General features: G+C 33.6%; 1 protein-coding gene across 1 annotated transcript in view; it reads left to right on the top strand.

The window, feature by feature from the left end:
* Window positions 1–23440, top strand: part of LOC126011773 (EGF-like and EMI domain-containing protein 1) — a 178782-nt gene that overhangs the window by 16310 nt on the left and 139032 nt on the right. Inside the window, exon 2 of the mRNA XM_049775572.1 lies at window positions 20130–20252. Within this exon, the coding sequence (XP_049631529.1) occupies window positions 20130–20252 (123 nt within the window). The remainder of the gene's footprint in view (window positions 1–20129; window positions 20253–23440) is intronic.

Below are 23440 nucleotides of genomic sequence, written 5' to 3'. Positions count from 1 at the left end.
ATAAATCCATTACCATGGGAACTCAACCTCCACCCTGCCAGATTAGGGTCCTTCCCAAGGACCATCTGGGAGTTGTAGACTATATCTGCGTATACCACCCTGGTGTGGGCAAGGAGGATTGATGTCAGTAGGGGGTCTGGTACTGCTAAGAATGTGCACCTTTTTTCTGCTTGCATTATTGGTTGTTTTCAAATGTAAGAGTTGTCTGAAACAATGAAATGTTTAAAGTTTGAAGCCCTATTAGCATATGTAACCCTGTAAAACCTCAAGGTTTCTGAGGCTCAGGATCCATAGGCCAGTCTGCTACAATAGGAGACTGTGGGACCTCTGAGCTTATGTAATTAAAATCCCACGTGTCATTGCATTACTGTGTGGTGTTTTTTTTTTTTGTTTTGTTTTGTTTTTTTGTCTCTGTCTCTGAAATTTAAGGTGTTGGGCTACTCGGACCCTTGACATTATAGTCACCTATTTATTTTATTCTCCTGCCTCTCCTTTTCTGGCTCTCTGTTCAGCTATAACTTAGCTGCTATGCCTCTAAATTCCTCTTTCTGAAAGCAATTCCTCGGGCATGAGACCACCAAATAAAAGTTGATAGGACTGAGGCCATGAAGGTTACCATGACAGGATAAAGGGGGTCATGAACAGGTATCTCCAAAGAAAATTCATGCATCAGTCTTAGGTACCTAGTGGTTAAAGCAAAACACTGTCCCAAAATATTTGGCAGGCTGCTTCCACTTTCTGTTTTTGTGTTTCTGCCTTCTCTGGCGACTTAAACTCTTAACAATCCATTGTAACAATCTTCATACAGAAGGCAGGCTTAATTTTGGACACCATTTTTCAGCATTTGCTATGCTCCAGCTCTAAATAAAGATTAACTAGCTCTCATAATTTGAGAATATAAATGGGATTGTGAAGAATTACAAAATATGAGGCACCAAATTATTAGTTTTTATGAAAAATAATTAGCTTATTTGTATTGATAACTTGAACATTTCATGTTTTTTATTTCTGTTATATTTTTGTGCTACATCCACAAATGAATCACTGCTCTTGCAACATTCTGTTTGATTTTTTGAAGAGACTGCAGTATGTCATTATAGATGGATTGATAGCCTTGATGATATCATTGAACTTTTGTCATGTCTAACCTAGAAGACATGCAATATCACAGAGAATTTTTATGTCATTCAGCTTTCTTTTGAAAGACTAAATTTATTTGCAACCTTGAATGGCATTGGAAACATGAATCATCCCTGAAATGTATCTTGCAGTGAATATTTTACAAAATCAGATTTTAAAATACTGACAGACCAAGTGTTGACTTGGTTTGCAGAATAATCCTCAAAGCCAATGGCTTTCAGGTATTTTTTTTATTTATGAACATTGAATTCTACTTGATAGTAATTCATGTTTTTTTTGTTTAAATGGAAAGGAATGTTGGTATTTTTTTACTTATCATTGTCAATCGTCACTGACATTAATAAATATTATTAATACTATTTATGAGGTCTATTTTTTGGTTGGATTGTTTATCCAATTGAAAAATATATATCAAATATGATCTTAATACAGCAGATTTCATGAAAAAATATAATAGGAAAATTGAATATCTTTAAACTTCTAGTTTTGCAGAGCAAGAAATGTGATGTTCAGTTTTCGGTTGGCTTAGTGAAAAAGCCCCTGTTTCAAAGTGTGAAACTGTAAGTGGAATATTTGTCTAAAGCAGATCAGTTTGGTTCCTACAACCTCCATCCAATAGGGATCAATAATAGAATGAGATAAATAAACACATAAGCAGGCAAACAAAATACATAAGAAGACACATTCACATGGATTATTCAACTTTTAGTATCCCCTGAGCAGCCAGCAGAGGTCTCACAGGCAGGTCATTTATCAATATAATGTCACTTCTGCAGTCCTATTGGGCTTCCATGTGAGACACTGTTTAAGTTGGCTGAGATATTAAAGAGAGTTAGTAAACTCATCAGTATTCAATGGGCCTATTAATAGGATAGGTTAGGTAGGGTCTGTCACACAGATGATTGGAAAGCACCCTTAAAATAAAGTCCTGAGAATTTCCTATTCTATTTTTGTTTGTGGCCACACCTGTTGATGCTCAGGATTTACCCCTGGATGTGAACTCAGAGATAACTCCTAAAAAGCATTTAGGGGATATTATGCAAGCTGGGGATAAAATTCAGGTTGGCCATGGGCAGGCTAAGCCCCCTATCTGCTATAGTATCACTCTAGCCTCTTCTATTTTATTTTTTCCCTGGCTTCCCTTACATCTAAAAGACTTCTTTTATGTCTTATTTTATGATTGCTTGGAGCAGATTTACAGTTGACAGATATCTTTAATATATCCTTTTATTTTTTTCAGCTATTATAGACTTTCCTATTTGCAAACCCTTTGTATTCTGAACTAAACTGTTTTGCTGCTGACAAAATTCAACCTTGAAGGTTTGTTTTTGTTTTAACTAGGGGGTCAGTTACCCCAAAATCCACATTGTTTCTCATTTATCTATGTACTAATTATGGTCTCTGGCTCTGCTATTTTGGATTTTTGATTTCACAAGTGACAGAGTCACCTTTATTATACCCAAATCTTACTACATCCAGGTGTATGTATCATAATTAAAAGTGTGACCCTTGGTGATTAGTACAGTTAAACTAGCATGAATATTGAAACCAATGACTAGAGATGTGCTATATTGGTCATCTCCCATAGTGTAAATGTATCTTTTTGCAACACAAATACAATAAAGAAGTTTCAGAAAACCTCTCCGCAACAACATCAATAAAAGATTTTTTATGTGTTTTGTTATTATGAATGCCTTGTTATATCCCATTTTAAAACAAGCATATGTTGAAAAGAAACATGAATGATTAAAGTCTAGGAATTAGGTTTGAAATTTTAAGTATATTACAATAAAAGTAATCATTAGCTAATAACAATAATTATACAGTTCGAGCAATAGGTTATTGTTATAGACAGTATGACATGAATCCCTTTCATCTAATCTTCAGAATATAGTTATGGATTATTTCACAGAAATAGGAGCTGGAAAATTAGTACTGTGGGTACTTACTTTACATGCAACTGAAATGTGTTGAATTCTTTTCCCCCCAAATGTCCTCTCCCCATGCCCTTCCCTCAGTGATCTCTCAATAAAGTTATAGAAGTAAGCATGAACATAGCTGCATGTGGTCCAAAAAGGTAAAAGAAAAAAGAAGAACTACCAAGTGTTTCAACAGTGCTATTCTTTTCAGTTGGATATGAGAAAACTTCCAGTGATCTGAAGCATTCTCCTGTAAACTTTGTCAAGAGTAGAACATTCTATTGGATAGGTTAAGTTATTTAACTTACATAAGACTGACATTAATTCTATCTCCCACTTCTGAAAATAGTCAACTGAACACCACCAACAGTGATTCCTGAGCACAGAGCCAGGAGGAATTCCTAAACATAGTCAGGTTCAGTCCTCAAATCAAAATAAATTAGAGCTTTCAACTGACAGATGATGATAAATGCACTAGCGGAATGTCACTGTTATATGTGTTTATATATATATATACATATATACATATATACATATATATATTTGTGTGTGTTTGTGTGTGTATACATATATAATTGAGTTACTTTAAATTATTACCAAGAAATGTAAGCAAACCCTTAATGATCATTCAGTTGTGTAAAACACATCTAAGAACTGGAGAGATAATACAGTGGATTTGATATTTGTCTTTCACAGGGCTTACCCAGGGTGGATCCTTTGTATTACCAACTGTCCCCTGAGTCTGCCAGGAGTGATCCAGAAGCAGAGAGACATGAAACAAACAAAATAAAAACCATCTCTCTTGGCCTGGTGTTTAAGTAGTTTAAGTAGTAGAGGACATGCCTAGCATGTATAATCTTCTGGTTCCACATGGCATAACCAAACATATATATATATATATTAATAAAAATAAAAATCTTATTTTTGTGGACACTTGAATACGAGAAAGTATTTTCCTGCTTCATACTGATGCTGGATTACTGGTCCTATCCTAATTAGTATTCATACTCCACCCTAGGTGTCATTGGGTGATGGGATTACTGGTCACTCATTACTAAGTATTTCTTCTTCATCCCTAGGGTGTGGCCTGGTTTTTGGGATAAAAAGCCTGGGTTTCAGAAAGGAAGGGGCTCATTCTTTGGTCTTCCTCCACTAAGCTGCTTTCCTTCCACACATGAAGTCTTGTGTGGTGGTATTCCTGTGTGTTGAAATTTCTGAACCAGTGAAACCCTTTCTTGCACCTTTTCACCCTGTGGATTTGTTTCCAGACCCGTGTCTCGCAAGATCCTAGATTTGGAGCCTGGAGTTCTATTTATATACTCTTACCAGAAAAACATGCAAATTCTTTTGTCAGAGTATCCAATGCCTAATATAAGCAGTGACTTTTGTTTGTAAATCTAATTTTTTGTTGTTGTTGTTTTTGGGTTATATCTGGCGGTGCTTAGAGGTTACTCCTGGCTTTCCACTCAGAAATTGCTCCTGGCAGGCACAGGGGACCATATAGGATGTTGGGATTTGAACCACTCTCCAACTTGGATCGCTGCGTGCAAAACAAATACTCTACTGTGGTGCTATCTCTCCAGCCCCTGTAAATATGATTATTTAAAAGTGATTTTACTTTTGGGGCTGGGGTGGTAGTGCTGCGATAGGGTGCTTGCCTTGCACACAGCTGACCCAGGACAGACCTAGGTTTAATCCCCTTGTGTCCCTTATGTTCCCCCATGCCAGGAGCGATTTCTGAGCACATAACCAGGCGTAACCCCTGAGAGTCACCATGTGTGTCCCCCCCCCCCAAAAAAAAGCCAACCAAACAAAAAAATAACAAAAAAAAGTGATTTTACTTTTATTTTAATGTTTTTAGTTATTAGTTAGGTTTAAGAACGTTTGATATTTTGCTTTTTATTGGGGTAGAGGCCACATCAAGCCTCAAGCCTTACTTCTGGCTCTGCCCTCAGTAATTACTTTAGTAGAATACATGGGACCAAAAAAAATAAATAAATAAAAAATAATAATACATGGGACCATATGAAGTACCAGGGATTGTACCCAGGTCAGCTGTAAGTCAGGCAATTGCCCTGCTGAATGAACTATTCCTCTAACATTCACATTTAACTATTTGATTCTGGAGAGACAGAGCAAAAATGAAAGCATTTGCCTTGCGCACAGATGACCTTTATTTGATCTCCAGCATTAGATATGGTTCCCTTCACTCAGCCTAGAGCAGGGATCTCAAACTCAATTTACCTGGGGGCCGCAGGAGGCAAAATCGGGGTGAGGCAGGACCGCATAAGGGATTTCGCTTACCGAATATTCGCAATAAAAAATCGCATTAATAAGAAAAAAAATCGCAAAAAGTCACATTAAACATTTGCATACCCTGAATGGAACTGTTCGGGGTATGCGAATGTTTAATTCGATTTTTTCTTACTAATGCGATTTTTATTGCGATTATTCGGTAAGCGAATAATCGCGAATATTGCGATATCTGAAGGCCGGCCATGGGCCACAAAATGTTGTATAGAGGGCTGCAAAAGGCCCGCGGGCGGCGAGTTTGAGACACCTGGCCTAGAGTAATTACTGAATACTGAATCAGGAGTAAGCCTAGAACACCACCAGTTGTGGACCCAAAACAAAACAAGTTTATTTTACATTTGATTTCTGATTCTTTTCTCATTTATTTGATTAGATGAAATTTTGCTTTGGTTTGCTACCATTCATCATGAATGATTTATGTTAACTTCATATGCTTTTGCTTATAATTTTTGGCCATATCCAGCTGGTGTTTGGTGCACACCATTTATTCCTTGCTTTTTACTCAGACACCAGTCCTGGAGGATATCAGGGAACCATTTATGGTTCTGGGTAGCAAATCCCAATTGGCTTAATGTAAGGCAAATATCTTAATAATGTACATATCTTACCAGCATAATCAAACTTTTAAATTTTAATGTCCTTAATATTTGTCCTATTTTAACATTAAACATATAAAACTTGTAAAACATTTTAGCTGTTTTATGAATTACTAAAATTATTTCTTGGCAAAAGAAATTTTCTTTCTTAGTACTAAAGTAATAATATAGCAATTAGGGCATTTGCCTTGCATGTGGCAAGCCTAGGTTTGATCTCTGGCACTCCATAAAGCTTCTTGAGCTGGCCAGGTATGATCTCTGAGTGTAAAGCCAAAAGTAAACCTGATTACAGCTGGTGTAGCCAAATAACCAAAAACTACCATTTTAATATACTTATGTATCATTTTTATATATACCATTTTATATACAGATATACTTATATTTTCAATGTCATTTTGACAATTAAACGTCACTACTTTATTTAACTTCTAATAAAGCATATGATCTAGCTTGTCAGTGAGTGGTTTTCTGAAGTGCCAAACATAGCTTGACATTTTTTAATAATATACATGTCCATTTGGTTGAAAGTAATAGAGCTGTGTAGAAATGAACACTTATACATATTATTTAATATTCCACAATCTAAGTTGTAAATATTTGTTGATTATTTTCTTTTCTTATCTCACAGATATATATTCATATTTTCAAATTTTATTTTATTAAAACGTCATGATTTACAAAATTTTCTTGGTTGAGTTTGGGATATAAAATGTTCCAACACTGATTCTATCATTAGTATCAAATTCCTTCCACTAATTTTCCCATTCTGTAGGGATAAAAGTTTCAGCCTACAACTTTCCTATAACTAACTGTAGCAAAAGGGTATCAATTTTCAAGCATATTTAATATCATGGGCTTTTAGCTTAAAGAACTTAAACTTAAGGTGAGAAATAACAAAACATATATCAAATAAAAACACCTTTTCACTTATTGAGTTCCAGCAGATATAATTTACCTCTTACTCATCTTTCTCTCCTTCTTATCCAGCTGAACCTTGACAGAGCTTTATGATTCTTTAAGACTAATAATCTGTGTCTTAGAGTATCAGTTAACTGCTTTCAAAACAGTTTAAATATATGCCTGAGGTTGATCCTGAGAAGAAACAGATTGTAGCAAAGACTATTGTGAATAGAAAAAGAATGTATAAAAGATGTATTTTCTTCAAAAGCATAAGTAAAATTTTTGTATTGAATGTTATGCATAGCAAGCATTTCTTTTGTTTTAAAGGGTATTTATTACAAGTAAAACCAAGCAGAGACTATTTAATTGGGCCATATTGAGAGTCTTCTATTGAAGTAATTTTTCTGCAACATGTTGTTAGATTGGGTTTTAATGAATAATTCTGTTTAATATCAATAAAAATGATGAAGAAAGTTTCAGAATGTCATAAAAAGCCTTTGTTAAAGAAATTTTCTTTGTTTAATTCAATGACCCATAGAGTTCAAAATCATATAACAGATTTCCATAAGGATTTAACATCAGCAAAAATATTTAAATAGTTACTGACTATACATATCTGTACATTTATAATTTTCTTTGTATTACCTGTCAGAAATCTTAGAACAATTATTTAAAATAATTATGACAAGTGATATTGTAAAATAAATTTAAAAAGCCAAATAACTCTAGTTACATTTTAAATTATTTACTTTTGATTTTTAGTTTCTCCACAATAATATATGGCTTTTATATTTGCAAGTAAAATTCAGAAAAAAAAATTTAATTTATTTTATCATAATAGTTTTTGTGTTATTTTCTAGTGGCAAAACTATAAGTAGTAATAATCTCATTAAAGTGACATTTTACTTTTCTTAACCATCCCTATATTTACATCATCCTTACTTACATTGAATTATATTTAGAAATCATCCATATTTACATTGTCAAGTGTTTGACCTTCTATTTTATAATCTTTGATTTCTTTAATGGGACATTTCTTTAAACTAATACTGGAAGGAAAATATATGAAAAATAAAACAAAGTATTATTTTTATTATGTAGTCTAAATAATAGTATACCATTTCTGTTGTTTAGAAGAACTAGAAAAAATTTTATGCAACATTAAAATATTACTCAACTAAAACTATCAGAGAATATTATGCAGCCAGAAATGCAAATGAGGTAAGTTTTACTCTAATGGACTTATTTATTAATAATAGGTCAGAAGATAGTAATTTATAGACTAATTTATTAATAATAGGTCAGAAGATAGTAATTGCTAGTTACTACTAGCAACTAGTATCTGCTAGTATGAGGAAAAGGTACACAGAGAAGTTATTCTACTCAACTGATTTATGAGATACAAAATGAAATGTAGTCAAAATTTGAGGTATCAATAGAATATAGAAAAAAAGGTGCCAGTTGTAATCAAGTTATAAAATTAATCAAGCAAAGATTTTTATCAGAAAAAGTAAGTATTGTAAAGTTTATTAGTTAGAAATTTGAGAATAAGAACTGAGAGACGCTTAAATAAATAGATTGCAGGATCAGAGCAATAGCAGAGTGGGGATGGTGTTTGTCTTGCATGTGGTCAACCTTGGTTGAATTGCTGGTATCTCATAAGCCCCCCACTCCCAATGCTGCCAGGAATAATTTTTAGTGCAAAACCAGGAGTAACCTCTGAGTGCCATAAGGTGTGGCCCAAAAACCAAGTAAAATAAAATAGGTTTCTTATATAAAAAGGAAAATATATACATTTCTTTTTCCACCCTAAGAAAAAAAGTTATTTAAACAAAAGAGAACAGTGGTGTATTTATAGAATTATTTCTTCCTATTCTCACCTACATGTAACCCTTGAAAAATGCAAAAACAACTAAAATGACAATGGCAAGATAACTACACAGTGGAGAAACATTCAAATTATCAAAATAATCCTGTTCCTTTGCCTTTGAATTGGTCTCTACTTGCAATTTCAGTCATGTTAATGGAATTAATTTTAACTCAAGTATTAAATAGAAAATGCAGCTTAGAGGGAGAGCAGTATTATTTAATCTTGATTCTTCCAGCTGTTTCTAGTATTTTAAGCACATTTATTTTTAATTTATCTTAAAACAATTTATCCTTCCCAAACTCTAGATATACACCACAACTTTCAGATGTATTTAGTAAGTATGTTATTAAAAAATTTAAGAGTAGCAAGTATAGAATTAGATACTATGTCTAAGAATAAATAAAAATGACCTACAATGAAACAAGTTTTAGTTGTCGAAAAGATGGAAATTCAGATATTATCAGAGAGTGTGTGGCTAATGTAAATTAGCAGAGGAGCCACTGGGAAGTATGGTGGGAGAAAACTATCGACTGGCATGTTTTGATGTCCATGCTGCAAAATGGGTTGGAATTATTATAGGCTGTACACTAGCAGGTTGCTATACTTTATTGGCTTGCTGATAAAGAAGCAGGAAACAGTCTGAATACTTGTCTAAATAGAAAATTATATTTTTGAAATTATGTCTTGTAGATTTTGTCTGTTGCTTTGTATTAAGATGAGTGTGGTGCTGTAATTATATGCATGAGAAAACATCAATAACAGTATTGTAAATCAGAGAACCTTAATATATTGTTTTATTTTTAAAGCAGACTCTACCTGGTTGGTAGGGAAGAATGTTTAGAGTTCATATTCAATAGCATAAAACAAATCAAAGAGTAAGACATTTGTGAAAATGAGTAAAGTGATAAAGTGGTAAATTTTATTTGAGTCTAGTATTTAAAAACCTGAAATAAAAATAGAAGAATTTAAAAGTCAGGCACTCTAATAAAGAATGTAACTGATTGGATTTATTGTATACTATAAGTAGTTTATTATGAAATACATAAACTAGAACAGACATCTGTAATATTTCTAGCAGGCTAGAAATAAAAGAAAATATGAAGCCAAGTGAAACCAAATAGCATGACAGAAATAATATATAGATCAAAGTTTTCATGTCATTTTATTTTAAGTTGAATAAAATAAAAGGAGAAAGGAAACAAAAAAAATTGACTAAATAATGATAGAAACAATTTCATTGGTACTGCAATCAAGACATCAAACTTTAGAATAGAGATGCTAAAAAGTCTAGGAGGTAAAACTGACCAAAAAAAATCACATCAAGGTATTCATAATAAAAACTAAAGACATATGGGGCCGGAGCAGTAGCACAAGCGGTAGGGCATCTGCCTTGCATGTGCTAACCTAGGACAGACTGTGGCTTTATCCCCTGATGTTCCATATGGTCCCTCAAGCCAGAAATGATTTCTGGAGTAACCCCAGAGTGTCTCCGGGTGTGCCCCAAAAAACAAAAACACAAACAAACAAAAAATAAAGACATATGTTTTATAGAGAATCAAGCAAAAAAAAAAAGTGTTTTTTTAAAGTGTTTTTATAGAGAACAATTTACATTATATTTAAAAGGGCATTTAAATGATAATGTAAGGCTACATTTGAAATGCATAAGTGATTTCTGAGTGCAGAGACAGGAGTAACCCCTGAGCACTGCAGGGTGTGGCCCAAAAAACAGTCAATAAAAAAATAAATATTTTTAAAAAAAAAAGAAATACTATTTTTATATAATTTTGAAAATATATTTCAAAAGTTAATATGTAATAATTGGGAAAGAATAAACAAATCTGTGCAGAGAGAAATACTTCATCCTCAAAGAGGTTAAGCTGAACTCTCCTCTTCAATGCGAGTTGTGCACTTATTGTGACATGCTGAAAATACAGAAGGGGAAAGGTGAAGAAATAGAGTAAACTTATATAGGACATACTTATTAATCTGCATCCAAAAATCAAGGTTGACATAAACAGTACAATGTCACATGAATAAACTGTATTCATGATTTGATTTCATGAAAATGGTCATCTTGCCAAATAACATAATATCAGTGTAACAAAAAGTAAAATATTATTAAGATGTAAATATAGGGGCTGGGAAAAAATAAGTATATTGTGTACATGCCATATATAAAAGTGATCCAGGTTTGACCCCAGTACCACATGGTCTGTGAGTAGAATCAAAGTGACCCTAAATCACAGAACTTAGATTAGCCCTTGAACATCACTAATTGTGCCCCCCACTAGAAAAGCATATAAAATTGGATAAATTATAAAATGTTTGTCCAGTACTCCATAAAACTATCAAGGTCATGTAAAGCAAGGACAATCTGAAAAACTAGTTTAATCTCCTGGTATAATAAATGATCGCTAAATTAAAACTAGGTTTAAATTCCATACAGGAGTTTTGATGTATTAATTTTAACCAATGTATAAAAATAATATAATTACCAATTGTGAAATATAGTCCTATGTGAGAATACAAAACTAACTTAGCAATTTTGCAGATAAAAATCTTCTAAAATTAAAAGTTTATTTAAATATTAAAGTAAAATATTGTTTCCTCTCAACATCTGCCAGAAAATTATTGCCAGCTGATTGATATGAAAAAAATGTTAAAAGCAGTTTTCAACAGAGAAAACTGCTCCATTAAAAAGAACATAAATACAGGAAGAAGTAACTAAGGCCAGGAAAACTAAAAGTGGATAAAAATATGTTACAATTCGCCAATTCAGGCCAGAGTGGTAGCGCAGGGGTAGGGCATTTGCCTTGCACTTCGCTGAACCAGGACGGACAACGGTTCAATCCTCTGGAATCCCATATGGTTCCTCAAGCCATGAACGATTTCTGAGCGCATTGCCAGGAGTAACCTGAGTGTCACCGGGTTGGCCCCAAAACAAACAAACAAAACAATAAAAAATATAGGGTCTCAATATTTGAACTTAATATATATGGTAATAATATATCAGACAGGAAGACACAAAGAAAGTTAATCTGTCATTTCAGCATTGTTGGGGAAGTGATTATGTATTCATTTATAGTTTCTATTAATAATATATATTGTAATATCTAGAATAAGAATTTAATGAATAATTGACAACAAAGTTCAAATAGAAAAATCAAAAATATTTATATAAGATAAGAAAGTGGAAGTAACATAATATACGAAAATTTATAAAAATAATTGTGATAGGACCAGAGAGATATCACAGTCCTAGAGTGTTTGCCTTGCATGCTGCAGACCCAGGATAGACTTAGGTTCTATTCCCAGCATACGATATGGTTCCCTGAGCCTGCCAGGAGTGATTTCTGAGTACAGAGCCAAAAATAACCCCTGAGCACCGCCAGGTGTGGCCCAAAAAGCAAAAAAAAAAAAAAAAACAAAAACAAAAAAAAAAAAACAAAAAAAAAACATGTTATGATAAGTTATTCACTCTGTCAGCAATTATAATCAACTCAATGATGTAACACCACAGTTTAAAAATATTAGTTATAGTAATAAATATAGATGTCAAAATAAATGTATGGATATAATTTCTCAAATGTAGAAGTGAAAAATGTAAGTAACATTGAAAAAAATAAATGTTTTACAAATAAATCAAAAGAAAACTGATATAACATAATAATAGCATGTACCTCAAAAGATTAGGCATAACTGGCAGTGCTGAGAGGATACCCCTGGCTTTGTAATGAGGTGGTTCCTGGGTGGACCCAGAAGATAATGTATAGTTTCAGGGATCATAGTAGAGTTGAATGCATGAAAAGAAGAGCCTTACTCCATTAAGCAAGAGACTTTCCTCAACTTTAATGATATAAATATCTAAAAATGATACTAGTCTACAACAGACAGTCAAGAAGCAAATGAAAAAATGTTCATCATCATTTATTATTAGAAAAATTCAAATCAGGACAACAATGAAAACCATATTATACTAGTGAAAATGGCATATATAAAAAAAGCTGGGAATAATTTGTGTTGGTGGTGATGTGGTGAAAGGACTGCTGGTGAGAATGCTGTCTGGTCCAAACCCTATGAAAAATAGTATGGAGGGTTCTTAATAAGGTAAGCACATATGACCCAGAAATGCCACTTTTGGGTATGGGTATCTCCAGGAGAGAAAAAGAGTCATTAAAAAACAAACTGGTATAGGGGCGGGGGGGGGGGGGAGACACTGGTGAAGGATGGTGTACATCGTGTGACTTAAACTCAACACTTAAAATTAAAAATATATGCAATTAAAGACATGTATTCTGCTATTCATCACAGCACTTAGTACAACAGTTAAAAATTGAAATTAGGGGGCCCGGAGAGATAGCACAGCGGCGTTTGCCTTGCAAGCAGCCGATCCAGGACCAAAGGTGGTTGGTTCGAATCCCGGTGTCCCATATGGTCCTCCGTGCCTGCCAGGAGCTATTTCTGAGCAGACAGCCAGGAGTAACCCCTGAGCACCGCCAGGTGTGACCCAAAAACCAAAACCAAAAACAAACAAAAAAAAAATTGAAATTAGGGCCCGGAGAGATAGCACAGAGGCGTTTGCCTTGCAAGCAGCCGATCCAGGACCAAAGGTGGTTGGTTTGAATCCCAGTGTCCCATATGGTCCCCTGTGCCTGCCAGGAGCTATTTCTGAGCAGACAGCCAGGAGTAACCCCTGAGCATCGCCGGGTGTGGCCCAAAAACCAAAAAAAAAAAATTAATTAACTTAGATGTCTAACAACAGATGAGTGGGTCGTGAATATATGGTATATATTTACAATGGAATACTACATAGCTGCATGGAATGGTGCAATCATGCAATTCCTGCGACATGGATGGAACTGGAAGATAATGCTTTAAGTGAAGTAAGTCAAAAGAAGGATAAATACAGGATGATATCGCTTATATGCAATATTTAGAACAATTGCATGAAGCAATGCAATGGAGGTTGTTGATAACACTCTTGACCCCAGAGTATAGTGAGGAGAAGGAAAGAAATTGAGTGGAGGACAAAAAAGACAAATGTGAAATAATGAAAGACAGGGGCCGAGAGGACTACTGTGCTTTGGTGAATTTAAGAAAGAACAAAATTAAATATCCACAGAGTCAACAACAATGAGATCATGAGACTCAAACTTTAACAACCAAAATTAAAATGGGTCTGGTATTATGGCATGTTTGTGTGGGTAATGGTGGTATGGAATGGACTCTGAGAACATTGGTGAGGAAAGTTGACACTGGTGGTGTTATTATGCTGGACGTTTATGTCTAAAACCTAACTCTAAATTTCAATTAAAATTTAAATTAAAAATCTTTAATGTACCAGTCTAAAGTGGGTTGTTTATCATAAGAAAGTATTAATCTATTGTGAATATTTTTAATTCTTTTTATAAGCCACTCATATTTTCAAAGCATATAAAACTAAAGATGTATTCATTAAAATATTAATATGAAATATAATATTTTGTATGCCTTTTTTACTATTGATGTAACATTCAGATACAAAATTTATTAGCATCTGCAGTATGAAAAGTACAATAAGTATCAGATAATATATATGCATATTTAAAATATATATGGAAAAGTATATGTTCATATGCCTAGAATCTGACAATTGCACAATATATATTATTTTCTAGTAAACAAAAAAATTTTGTTTCTTTATCATCACACCCCAAACATGCTAAGGGCTTAATCCTGGCTTTTTGCTCAGGGGTCACTCTTAGCAGTGGTCAGTAGATGACATGTGGGTGGTGCCTGGGAGCCAACCAGGCACAAAACTGTGCCCTCTTTCTGACCTTAGACAATGTTTTATAAATCAAAACCAAACTTGTGCTGAAATATTTAGTACAGAATTTAAAGAACTGAGATGATCTAGAATTTATTACCTGACCACAGTGAAATTAATATGCCTACTATATTTCTATATTTCATTTTTTTCTTTTCTTTTCTTTCTTTCTTTCTTTCTTTCTTTCTTTCTTTCTTTCTTTCTTTCTTTCTTTCTTTCTTTCTTTCTTTCTTTCTTTCTTTCTTTCTTTCTTTCTTTCTTTCTTTCTTTCTTTCTTTCTTTCTTTTTTGGTATTTTGTTTTTTGGGTCACACCAGGTAGCACTCAGGGGTTACTCCTGGATCTGCACTTTGATAATAACTTCTGGCAGGCTTAGGGGGCCATACAAAATGCCAGGAATTGAATCTGGGCCAGTCCCGGATCTGCTGCATGTAAGGCAAATGCCCTACTGCTGTGCTACCTTTCCGGATCAAGAATCAATATATTTCTTAAGGTTATGACTAAAATTCCTCAAATATTTGAAAACCCAACAAAATATGTTTTATGATAACATAAACACAAAACATTAAGGTATAACTGAGTGTATTTTAAAATTATAACAAGAAAAGTTATGGGTAGGTAAAATTAATATTTTATATTAGGACCATTTATGGTCACAAATAATGACATTAATGTGGCATATTTATACTTTCTAAGAAAATAGCCATTTATTTTACCTTTTCCCTAGGATACTTTTGCAATTTCTCCACTGAGGCAAGATATATTTTCACCTCTGTCCCTGAGTAGGTTTGTGCTTCTTTAATCAATAGATAGAAAAAATAAATTTCTGTGATCCCTAAAGATTGGTCTTGGTAACCTAACGAGCTTCTTTTTATATCTCTTCAATTTTTTAATTTTATTTATAAATAAATACTCCGAGAAAAAAGGAAATCATTAAATTTGCTTATACCTGGTGGACATGAAGAAATGATATGAGTGAAATGAAGCAGAGGCAGAGGTAGAGGGATAGAAAGAATGATCTCACTCATTGTGAGATATAGAAGAGAGTATGGTAATAATATTCAAATAGAGGATTAGTGTATGTAAAAAGCTTACCAAAAAGAGTGGGGAAATGCTGGTAGGGCAGAGATGGGACCACTATGACAATGATAGTTGGAAATGTGATGGGTTTTCTAAGCAATAATAACCACAACCAGTAAAATGTCTTTATTTTGAGATTACCAATAGGAAGTAAAGTAAAAGTGAGGTTTGAGGAGAAAAGATAATGTCCAAGTCCAACATGTAGAAAATAGGTTAAAACATAGTCTATTATTTGCTGCCATCTGAATACTTATAAAACTTCAAAGAAGCATCAGAACCTGAAATGTTCTGTCCTCGGAAATGTGACCAAATAAACTACCCATTCACTCTACTTCTACTATTGGGAGTAGTTCCTTAAATAACCAGAAATGTTTTAATAGTAGAAAGATAAAAATTAGTTATCTAAATATTTTGTTTTTGCTTTTTGGGCCAAACCCAGTGATGCTCAGGGGTTACTTCTGGTTATGTGCTCAGAAATCACTCCTGGCTTGGGGGACCATATGGGATGCTGAAGGATAGAACCGCAGTCCATTCTGTGTCAGCCGCATGCAAGACAAATGCCCTACTGCTTGCACCAATGCTCCAACCCCTAAATTTCCATCTTAATGAATTTAAAATGTGGTAATAAAATAGAAAATCCAATAAAAGGCAAAGTATAGATATATATTTTATAAATAAATGAATAAGTTCATTAGTAAAGGGAAATATAAAGTAGGAAAAATCAACAAGACCAAATGTTCATTCTTATAAGATATTGAGATGAGATGTAGGTAGATAAATAGAGAAATAGTAGATAGAAAATAGTTACCAAAGTGATCAGTAAAAATGGAAAGTGTTGGGGGCCAGAGCAGTAGGCATACACTGGGGTTCTGTCCTCAGCATCCCATATGGTCTTCTAAGCCTGCCAGGAGAACTTTCTGAGTGCAGAGCCAGTAATAAACCTTGAGTGCTCCCAGATGTGGCTCAAACCACCTGAGAATAGTGAGGAAAATAATCGACCTCTTTGTTTAATTTACCAGCATGATGAGGATGCCAAAAACTTACAAGAAATTATAAAGGTAAATGTCACAAATACAATCAAACAAAGCTTAAACAAAATATTGCCTTACCTGTATCAAGATTTATTTTGGAGATTCAACATTTAGTATGTTATAGTAAAACCATAGTTAATAAGAAACAAAAAGCAGTTAATAAAACTTCTGTTTGAAGGGATCAACTGAGCAGAGTCAGAAATAAACCCTGGGTGTGGCCCACAAACCAAAAAAAAAAAAAAACAAAAAAAAAAACCAGAAAACTTAACATCATCTAGTGAACTATATCCCTAAATTTCTAGAATATTCTCAGCCAATGATAATTGGCTAAAAAAAACAAAAACAAAAACAAAAACCACACATTAAAATTGGTTAAGATTAGGAACAGAGTGATAGCACAGCAGTAGGACATTTTCCTTGATGTGGTGACCTGGGACAGTTCAAGTTCAATTCCTGGCATCCCATACCATCCCCCAAACCTGCCAGGAGTGATTGCTAGCAAAGAGCCAAGAGTACTCTCTGTGCACAAAACGGGGGAATGGTCCCAAAACCAAAAAATAATAAAATAAAAATACATATAAATACTATTTGTAGGACTCAGAGTTCTACAAAATAAAAAAAATGGTGAAGATTAGATTTTAAAGAAAGATAAAAATAGGAGTATCTGGACATACTTTTTTGTTTATTTGATTTTGGTTTTGGGGCCAAAAACCGGCGGCACTCAGAGGTTACTCCTGGCACTGCACTCAGAAATCGGTCCTGGCAGGCTCTGGGGACCATATGGAATACTAGGGATTGAACCCGCATTCTTCCCCAGTCCTCTGGTCCACGTGCAAGGCAAATGCCTTACCGTTGTGCTATCGCTCCAGTCTCATGCTACTACTCCTCTTTGACTTCAGTTTGACCTACAAATATAAGCCAATATTTTAAGAATTGGAGAAATGAGCAAATTCTTTTAAAAACCACATTAACAAGATGTTACCTAAATGTCTAAGTCCATGTGTCTAATGTTAGAAAAATGCTAAGTTAAATCACAATATAATGATTTGTATGTATTCCACAATAACTACAGTGAAACAAAATAAAGAAAAACACAATAGATTATATCCCAGTACTGGCAGGAATGAGTAACATCTGGACTATAATATATCAGTATTGAAAATAAATATTAAGATACCTTATTTGATGATTTTGTGGCTATACAACTAAAGCAGAACATTCACCTTTAGTGCATATGTGTGAAGTAAATGTTTAAAGAAACTTATTTAGAGAAATATAAGGGAAAAGAAATCTATCTACAGAAATCTATCTATCTACCTATCTACACAGGCTTTCCATGGAGGGAAAGCTGAGAGTACACATTTCTGTATCAGTTTGAAATGTGAAATCTGTGGGTGGAGTTCTCTGGAGTTCCTGGAGTTCTCTGCAGACAGAAAAGTAAATAAGCATGTGGAAAGTTCTTTCATATTGCTATCATGACCCATAGATTCTCTTGTATCTTCTTTTTTTTCTGATTAGGGTTTGCTTCTCTGTAGATGCCTCATTTTCTCACCTGGGTAGTGACTGATTTTTGACTTCTTCAATACTCCATCATACTTTTAGCTACTTCAGGAGAGGCAATTTTTATCTGTTTTATTATTTCCCTAAAACTCAACACCAGAATTGCCCTATTTACCTCACTATCACGTGGGCATTTTAATTCAATAATTCCTATCCTAGGTACACTCTACAACATAAATGAATATGTAATTTCAATCAAAACATTCTTATCAGCTATTCCTGTTAAAGTAAGCATGAAAAAATGTTTAAATTACCACCAGATGTGAAGTGAACAAATGGTATATTCTTATAATTGGATTAAATAAGAATAAGAGTAAATAAGCTACAGTGTATGCAATATTATAACATTATCTCATAAATCGAATGCTGAATGAAAACCAGGCACATAAAAAGTATACACAGTATGATTTTACTAATATTGATCTCTAAAGAACAAAATTAACATTCAGCAGAGCACTCCTTGGATATTAGTTATGATCTGTTCATTGTGGTTGTCTCAGTATTTTCTGTTGCTTAAAAATACATCAGCTTGTATACTTAAAACAAGCATTTATTTCTCTGTGAATAACACAGTTAAATGAAAAGTTAACTAAAAACAAAAGCAATCTCAACAGACACGCAGGCAGTCATCAGACAAAATAATTTATATCTAGTCAAGATACTTTACAATTAGTTCACCTGCCTGTTAACACAACATGATTTCCTGGACAGTTTGGTTCTCTTAAGTTTTTAAAGTTTGCCTGACTAAACTCTACTGTAAGCTTTTTCTATTTTAACTCCTTTCCCTTTCTCTGTTTTTTTCTTTTCTATATTTACCTGCTACTCATGACTCCCACTCTCTTCTCTCTCTCTCTCTCTCTCTCTCTCTCTCTCTCTCTCTCTCTCTCTCTCTCTCTCTCTTTCTCTCTCTCTCTCTCTCTCTCTCTCTCTCTCTCTCTCTCTCTCTCTGACACACAAAATCCATGAGACTGAGATTCTGTTTTTAGTCAACATAGTGTGAAAGTGTTTCTTTTGGTAAAATATGTCACTATCAAACATAGATATACTGGGATAATCATAAGGTTTAGGGTGCATGGGCGAAAAGCTTAAATTGAATCCATGGTAGGAAACAATGGATGAAAAGATGTGTGTTGGAACACTGTATGACTGAAACTCAACTATGAACAAATTTGTCTGTATCTCATGGTTATATAACCATAAAATAAAAAATGAATGAGAAGCCAATGTTTTAGGTATTTAAAAAAAACCTAATATATATATATATTTACAGATATAAATACATACTATAAATACATATATTATATATACATATATGTATAAAGATATAAAGTTATACACACATATATACATATATATTGTTTCTGCCTACAGGTCTCAAATTGGGAAGAATCAAAATATCCTTTTGTTTGGTTTAGCTGTATTTTGGCCATTTTACACTTCAGAACTTTTTTTTTTTTTACCTCCATTCTATAATCATTGTAAAATGCCAAGCATATTGTAGTGCTGCTCAAAAATTTATTTAGGATGCCAATAACAAAAAAAATAATTAACACATGAATAGGTAGCCTACTGTTCTAAAACCATAGTTCTTCACTCAGTCTTCAATCTCACCTTCCAATGGTGTCTTGGATGTGAAGATTCTGGTTCTACACCTCAAAGCCTCTAAAATCAATGACACCAGGAAACTTCTTAGCACAATTAGAAATTATAAAATAGAATATGAAATCTTAGAAAATTGGCTCAAATTAAAGGAAGATAGTGTGAATTTGTTTAAATCTTATTTATTGTGGAGATTGTGGAGTACAAGAATCTTGTCTTGGAGAATGTACCTAAGCAGCACTTTTAGGAGAGTCACTGACTTCTTTGGATGAGTCTAATAATAGGTAGCTAATTCTGTTTGACTATTAATTTGCAGATATAAATGAATGTGCTGTTGACAATGGTGGCTGTCGGGGCCAATGCTATAATACAATTGGCAGTTATTACTGCAAATGTCAAGCTGGCCAGACACTGGAGGAAGATGGCAAAGGATGTAAAGGTAAGGATTAAAACTGTCTACTTACTGATCAGGAAAGAGAGAACATCTATGTAATGCAAAAGAGGGGCTTTGTCTTTTATTCTGAGCCAGTTAAAGTGCTTGTGTCGAATGTTGTCAGGAGCATAGATCTTCCTCTCATGTCTAGATTACAAAATTGTAACTCTAAGAACACTTAAAGCAGTTTATTATAGGAAACATATGATTATGCACTGGTTTGGTTGTGTCATGTTCTGATTATGGATTTTCAATTGTTCATTTAAATCCCTCAGTAAAGTACATATTTTTGAAAGCATTTCATTTAATTCTAAAGGAAAAATAGTGCTTATCATAAAATAGTCTTAAATTGTTACAATAGAAACAGAGTGGCACAAAATTAAGTACAGGAATAATCTTGGCATAAAGTTGGCTTTTTATCCCAAACACTAATTTTCTGTCTCCTTTTAAAATTAATTTCTTTATTTATTAATTCATCATTTTGTTTGCTTGACAACCATTGAGTGTCTATTCAATATCAGGCATTATTTCATGCTCTGCGGATATAAAAATTAATGAGAAATAAATTCGGCCCTGAAGCAACTAATGATTAGAAGCAAAGATTGAAATTTAAGCTGAAACCTTACAGATTGGTTTTTTAAGGCATAACATAGAGTTAACTGAATTGTATTCAAAAAAAAAAATCTGGTGTTACCCTCAACTCTATCACTTTTTATTTGTGAAACTTGAACATTTTAAGATCTTTAACATAGAAGATTGTTACTTCTCCTGTAAAAGTTAGAGTACTATCAGATCCTAAATCAACAAAACTTGATGAGATTATTAAGTAACACACCTAGCATAATGGCAAAAAGTAACTATCAAATGATAACTTTATATTTTTATCTTTTTTGATTTCTCTGGTGGCCATACCCAGTGTTTCTCAGAGTTTATTCCTAGATGTATGCTCAGAGAGTATTCCTAACAGACCAGAGGCTCATGAGGAGTACTGAAGACTGAATAAGAATTTGCTGCATACAATGCAAGTGCCAAAAAAAACTATTCTATATTTCCAGCCCCGAACTCAGTTATTGTTTATGAACTCAATTTTTGGTCATATTGGGTAATGAAGACCAAAACTTCCTTTTTGTCTTTTTATTTTTGATAGAGATATCTCATAAACAAACAAATAAGCATTTCTGACTATTTTATCTGTTATTACTCAAAACACACTTGAATAATTTATGTCTAAAGGCCTAATTTTTAGATCATATAGACATGCATTGATTTTAGCATTATTTTTCAATTCACCTTAAAAATTATACTCATCACCTCCATCCCCCTCACACACTAGAATTCCCTGATAGGGTATATGTGAATAACTTGGTGGGGGAGGAGGAAAAACAAAAAGAATTCTGTGACTGAATTATAGTTTGAGTTGGGACTTCCAAAACAAAAAAACTTATAGACAAGATAAGATGTAAAAAAAAAAAATTCCTAAAATTCTCAGGAAGCAGAGTGAACTGTTTTAGATAGGCAACCAACATTTAATCAAGAATATCTGTACTTAAGCCTTTTTGAGGCAGGTTTCACCAGATAAATCCCTTAATATAAACACACATATATAATATACATATATATACATATATATTAAATAGAAATATATGTATATATGTTAAGAGCATCTGCACTTAAGCCTTTTTAAAGCATGTTTCACAAGAGAGCCCTTTATATATACACATGTGTTTACATATGTATATATACATATGTAAAATCATATATATGATCATATTTACAGAAGTATGTCCTAACCAACCCAGGCTTTTTTTTTATTTTAATGAGATCATACTTATTTCTAATGGAAGTATCTTTTATTGTTATTCCAATTTCTATTCAATATCAGAGGACAGAAAGGGTCAAGGACCTAATTGTGTCTAAATAGAATGTGGCATTAAACACTACATGTAATAATATTTATATAAAACACTACTTGTAATGATACTTGTAATGTCAGGTAAGGATCTGACAGTCAGTGTTTTGGGTTATTTTGTTTGTTTGTTTGTTTGTTTGTTTGGGGGTCACACCCTGGCGTTCAGCTTTTACTCCTGGCTGGCACTGCGCTCAGAATTCTCCTCTAGCAGGCACGGAGAACATATGGTATGCTGGGATTTGAACCGAGGTCTGTTCTGTGTTGGCCGCATGCAAGGCAAATGCCCTATCGCTTGGCTATCGCTCAGACCCCTGTACATAGTTTTAGTAAAATGTTCACTATTATTTTCATTATCTGTTAGACTTATAAGACATATTATGCCCATTAATTTATTTTCATGTAATTACCTCACATTTGTGTTGAAGTTAGAGTTGCATTGAGTCATATCAAAGTTAAAATGTTTAGAGAAGTAATTTCCAGGATTTCACATCACTGGTATCCATATGTACAAAATGAAAAAGAGGAAAGACAAGAATTGAATGTGCATACATCCAAGAATTAAGATTTTAAGATTGGAATAACATGGGCTTCCTCTCATTGGCTGTGGTTGCTTACAGAAAATATTTGGGGTGGGGAGGCCGGCAGCATAAAAAGTGGTCCATTACTCCCTTTCTGCTTGCCCCATTATAATCCCACCATTAAGATTCCAAGGATATCAGTATTCACATATACTCAAAGATACTCTGTGCAATAAAGTCCTAACTTTTTCCCAAGTTTTTCAGGTTTGTACATTCTCAGAGAAAATAATCATAAGAAGATAAAAAGAGAAGAAAGACATTTTGCTTAGGAAATTTGAGTATGAAGAATGGAGAGTGGAACACAAAGAAATTATTTATCCAATCTGTGATGGAGGTAGCTCCCAGGAATGGCAGATGATCTCTAAAGTTCAAGGAAATATAGGCACATCCAGAGAATTTGTTTGTGGGTGACTATCAGGATGGTACCAAAATGGTCTTACAGAATTACAAGATGGTCTTACAGAATTTCCCTTCTTTGCTAGGCTGGCGTATTATCAACAAGTGACCACTAAATTCTTCCCAGATAGGTATTTAATAGATTCCCAATGGATTATATTGTTTCTAACTTCATGTACTTCACATGAAATGTTGTAAAGGGTTGTTCCTCCTTCACTACCTTACATACCTATATGCTTTACTACTTACTGAGCTACAGAACCAGGATATAGTTGAATGGACCAGAGCAATTCAACATTAAAGAACACATT

This window comes from Suncus etruscus, chromosome 6, assembly GCF_024139225.1.
Source record: "Suncus etruscus isolate mSunEtr1 chromosome 6, mSunEtr1.pri.cur, whole genome shotgun sequence".
In the NCBI taxonomy this organism is placed as follows: Eukaryota; Metazoa; Chordata; class Mammalia; order Eulipotyphla; family Soricidae; genus Suncus; species Suncus etruscus.
Note: the sequence above shows the minus strand (reverse complement) of the source record. Positions and strands in the feature narration are given on the sequence as shown.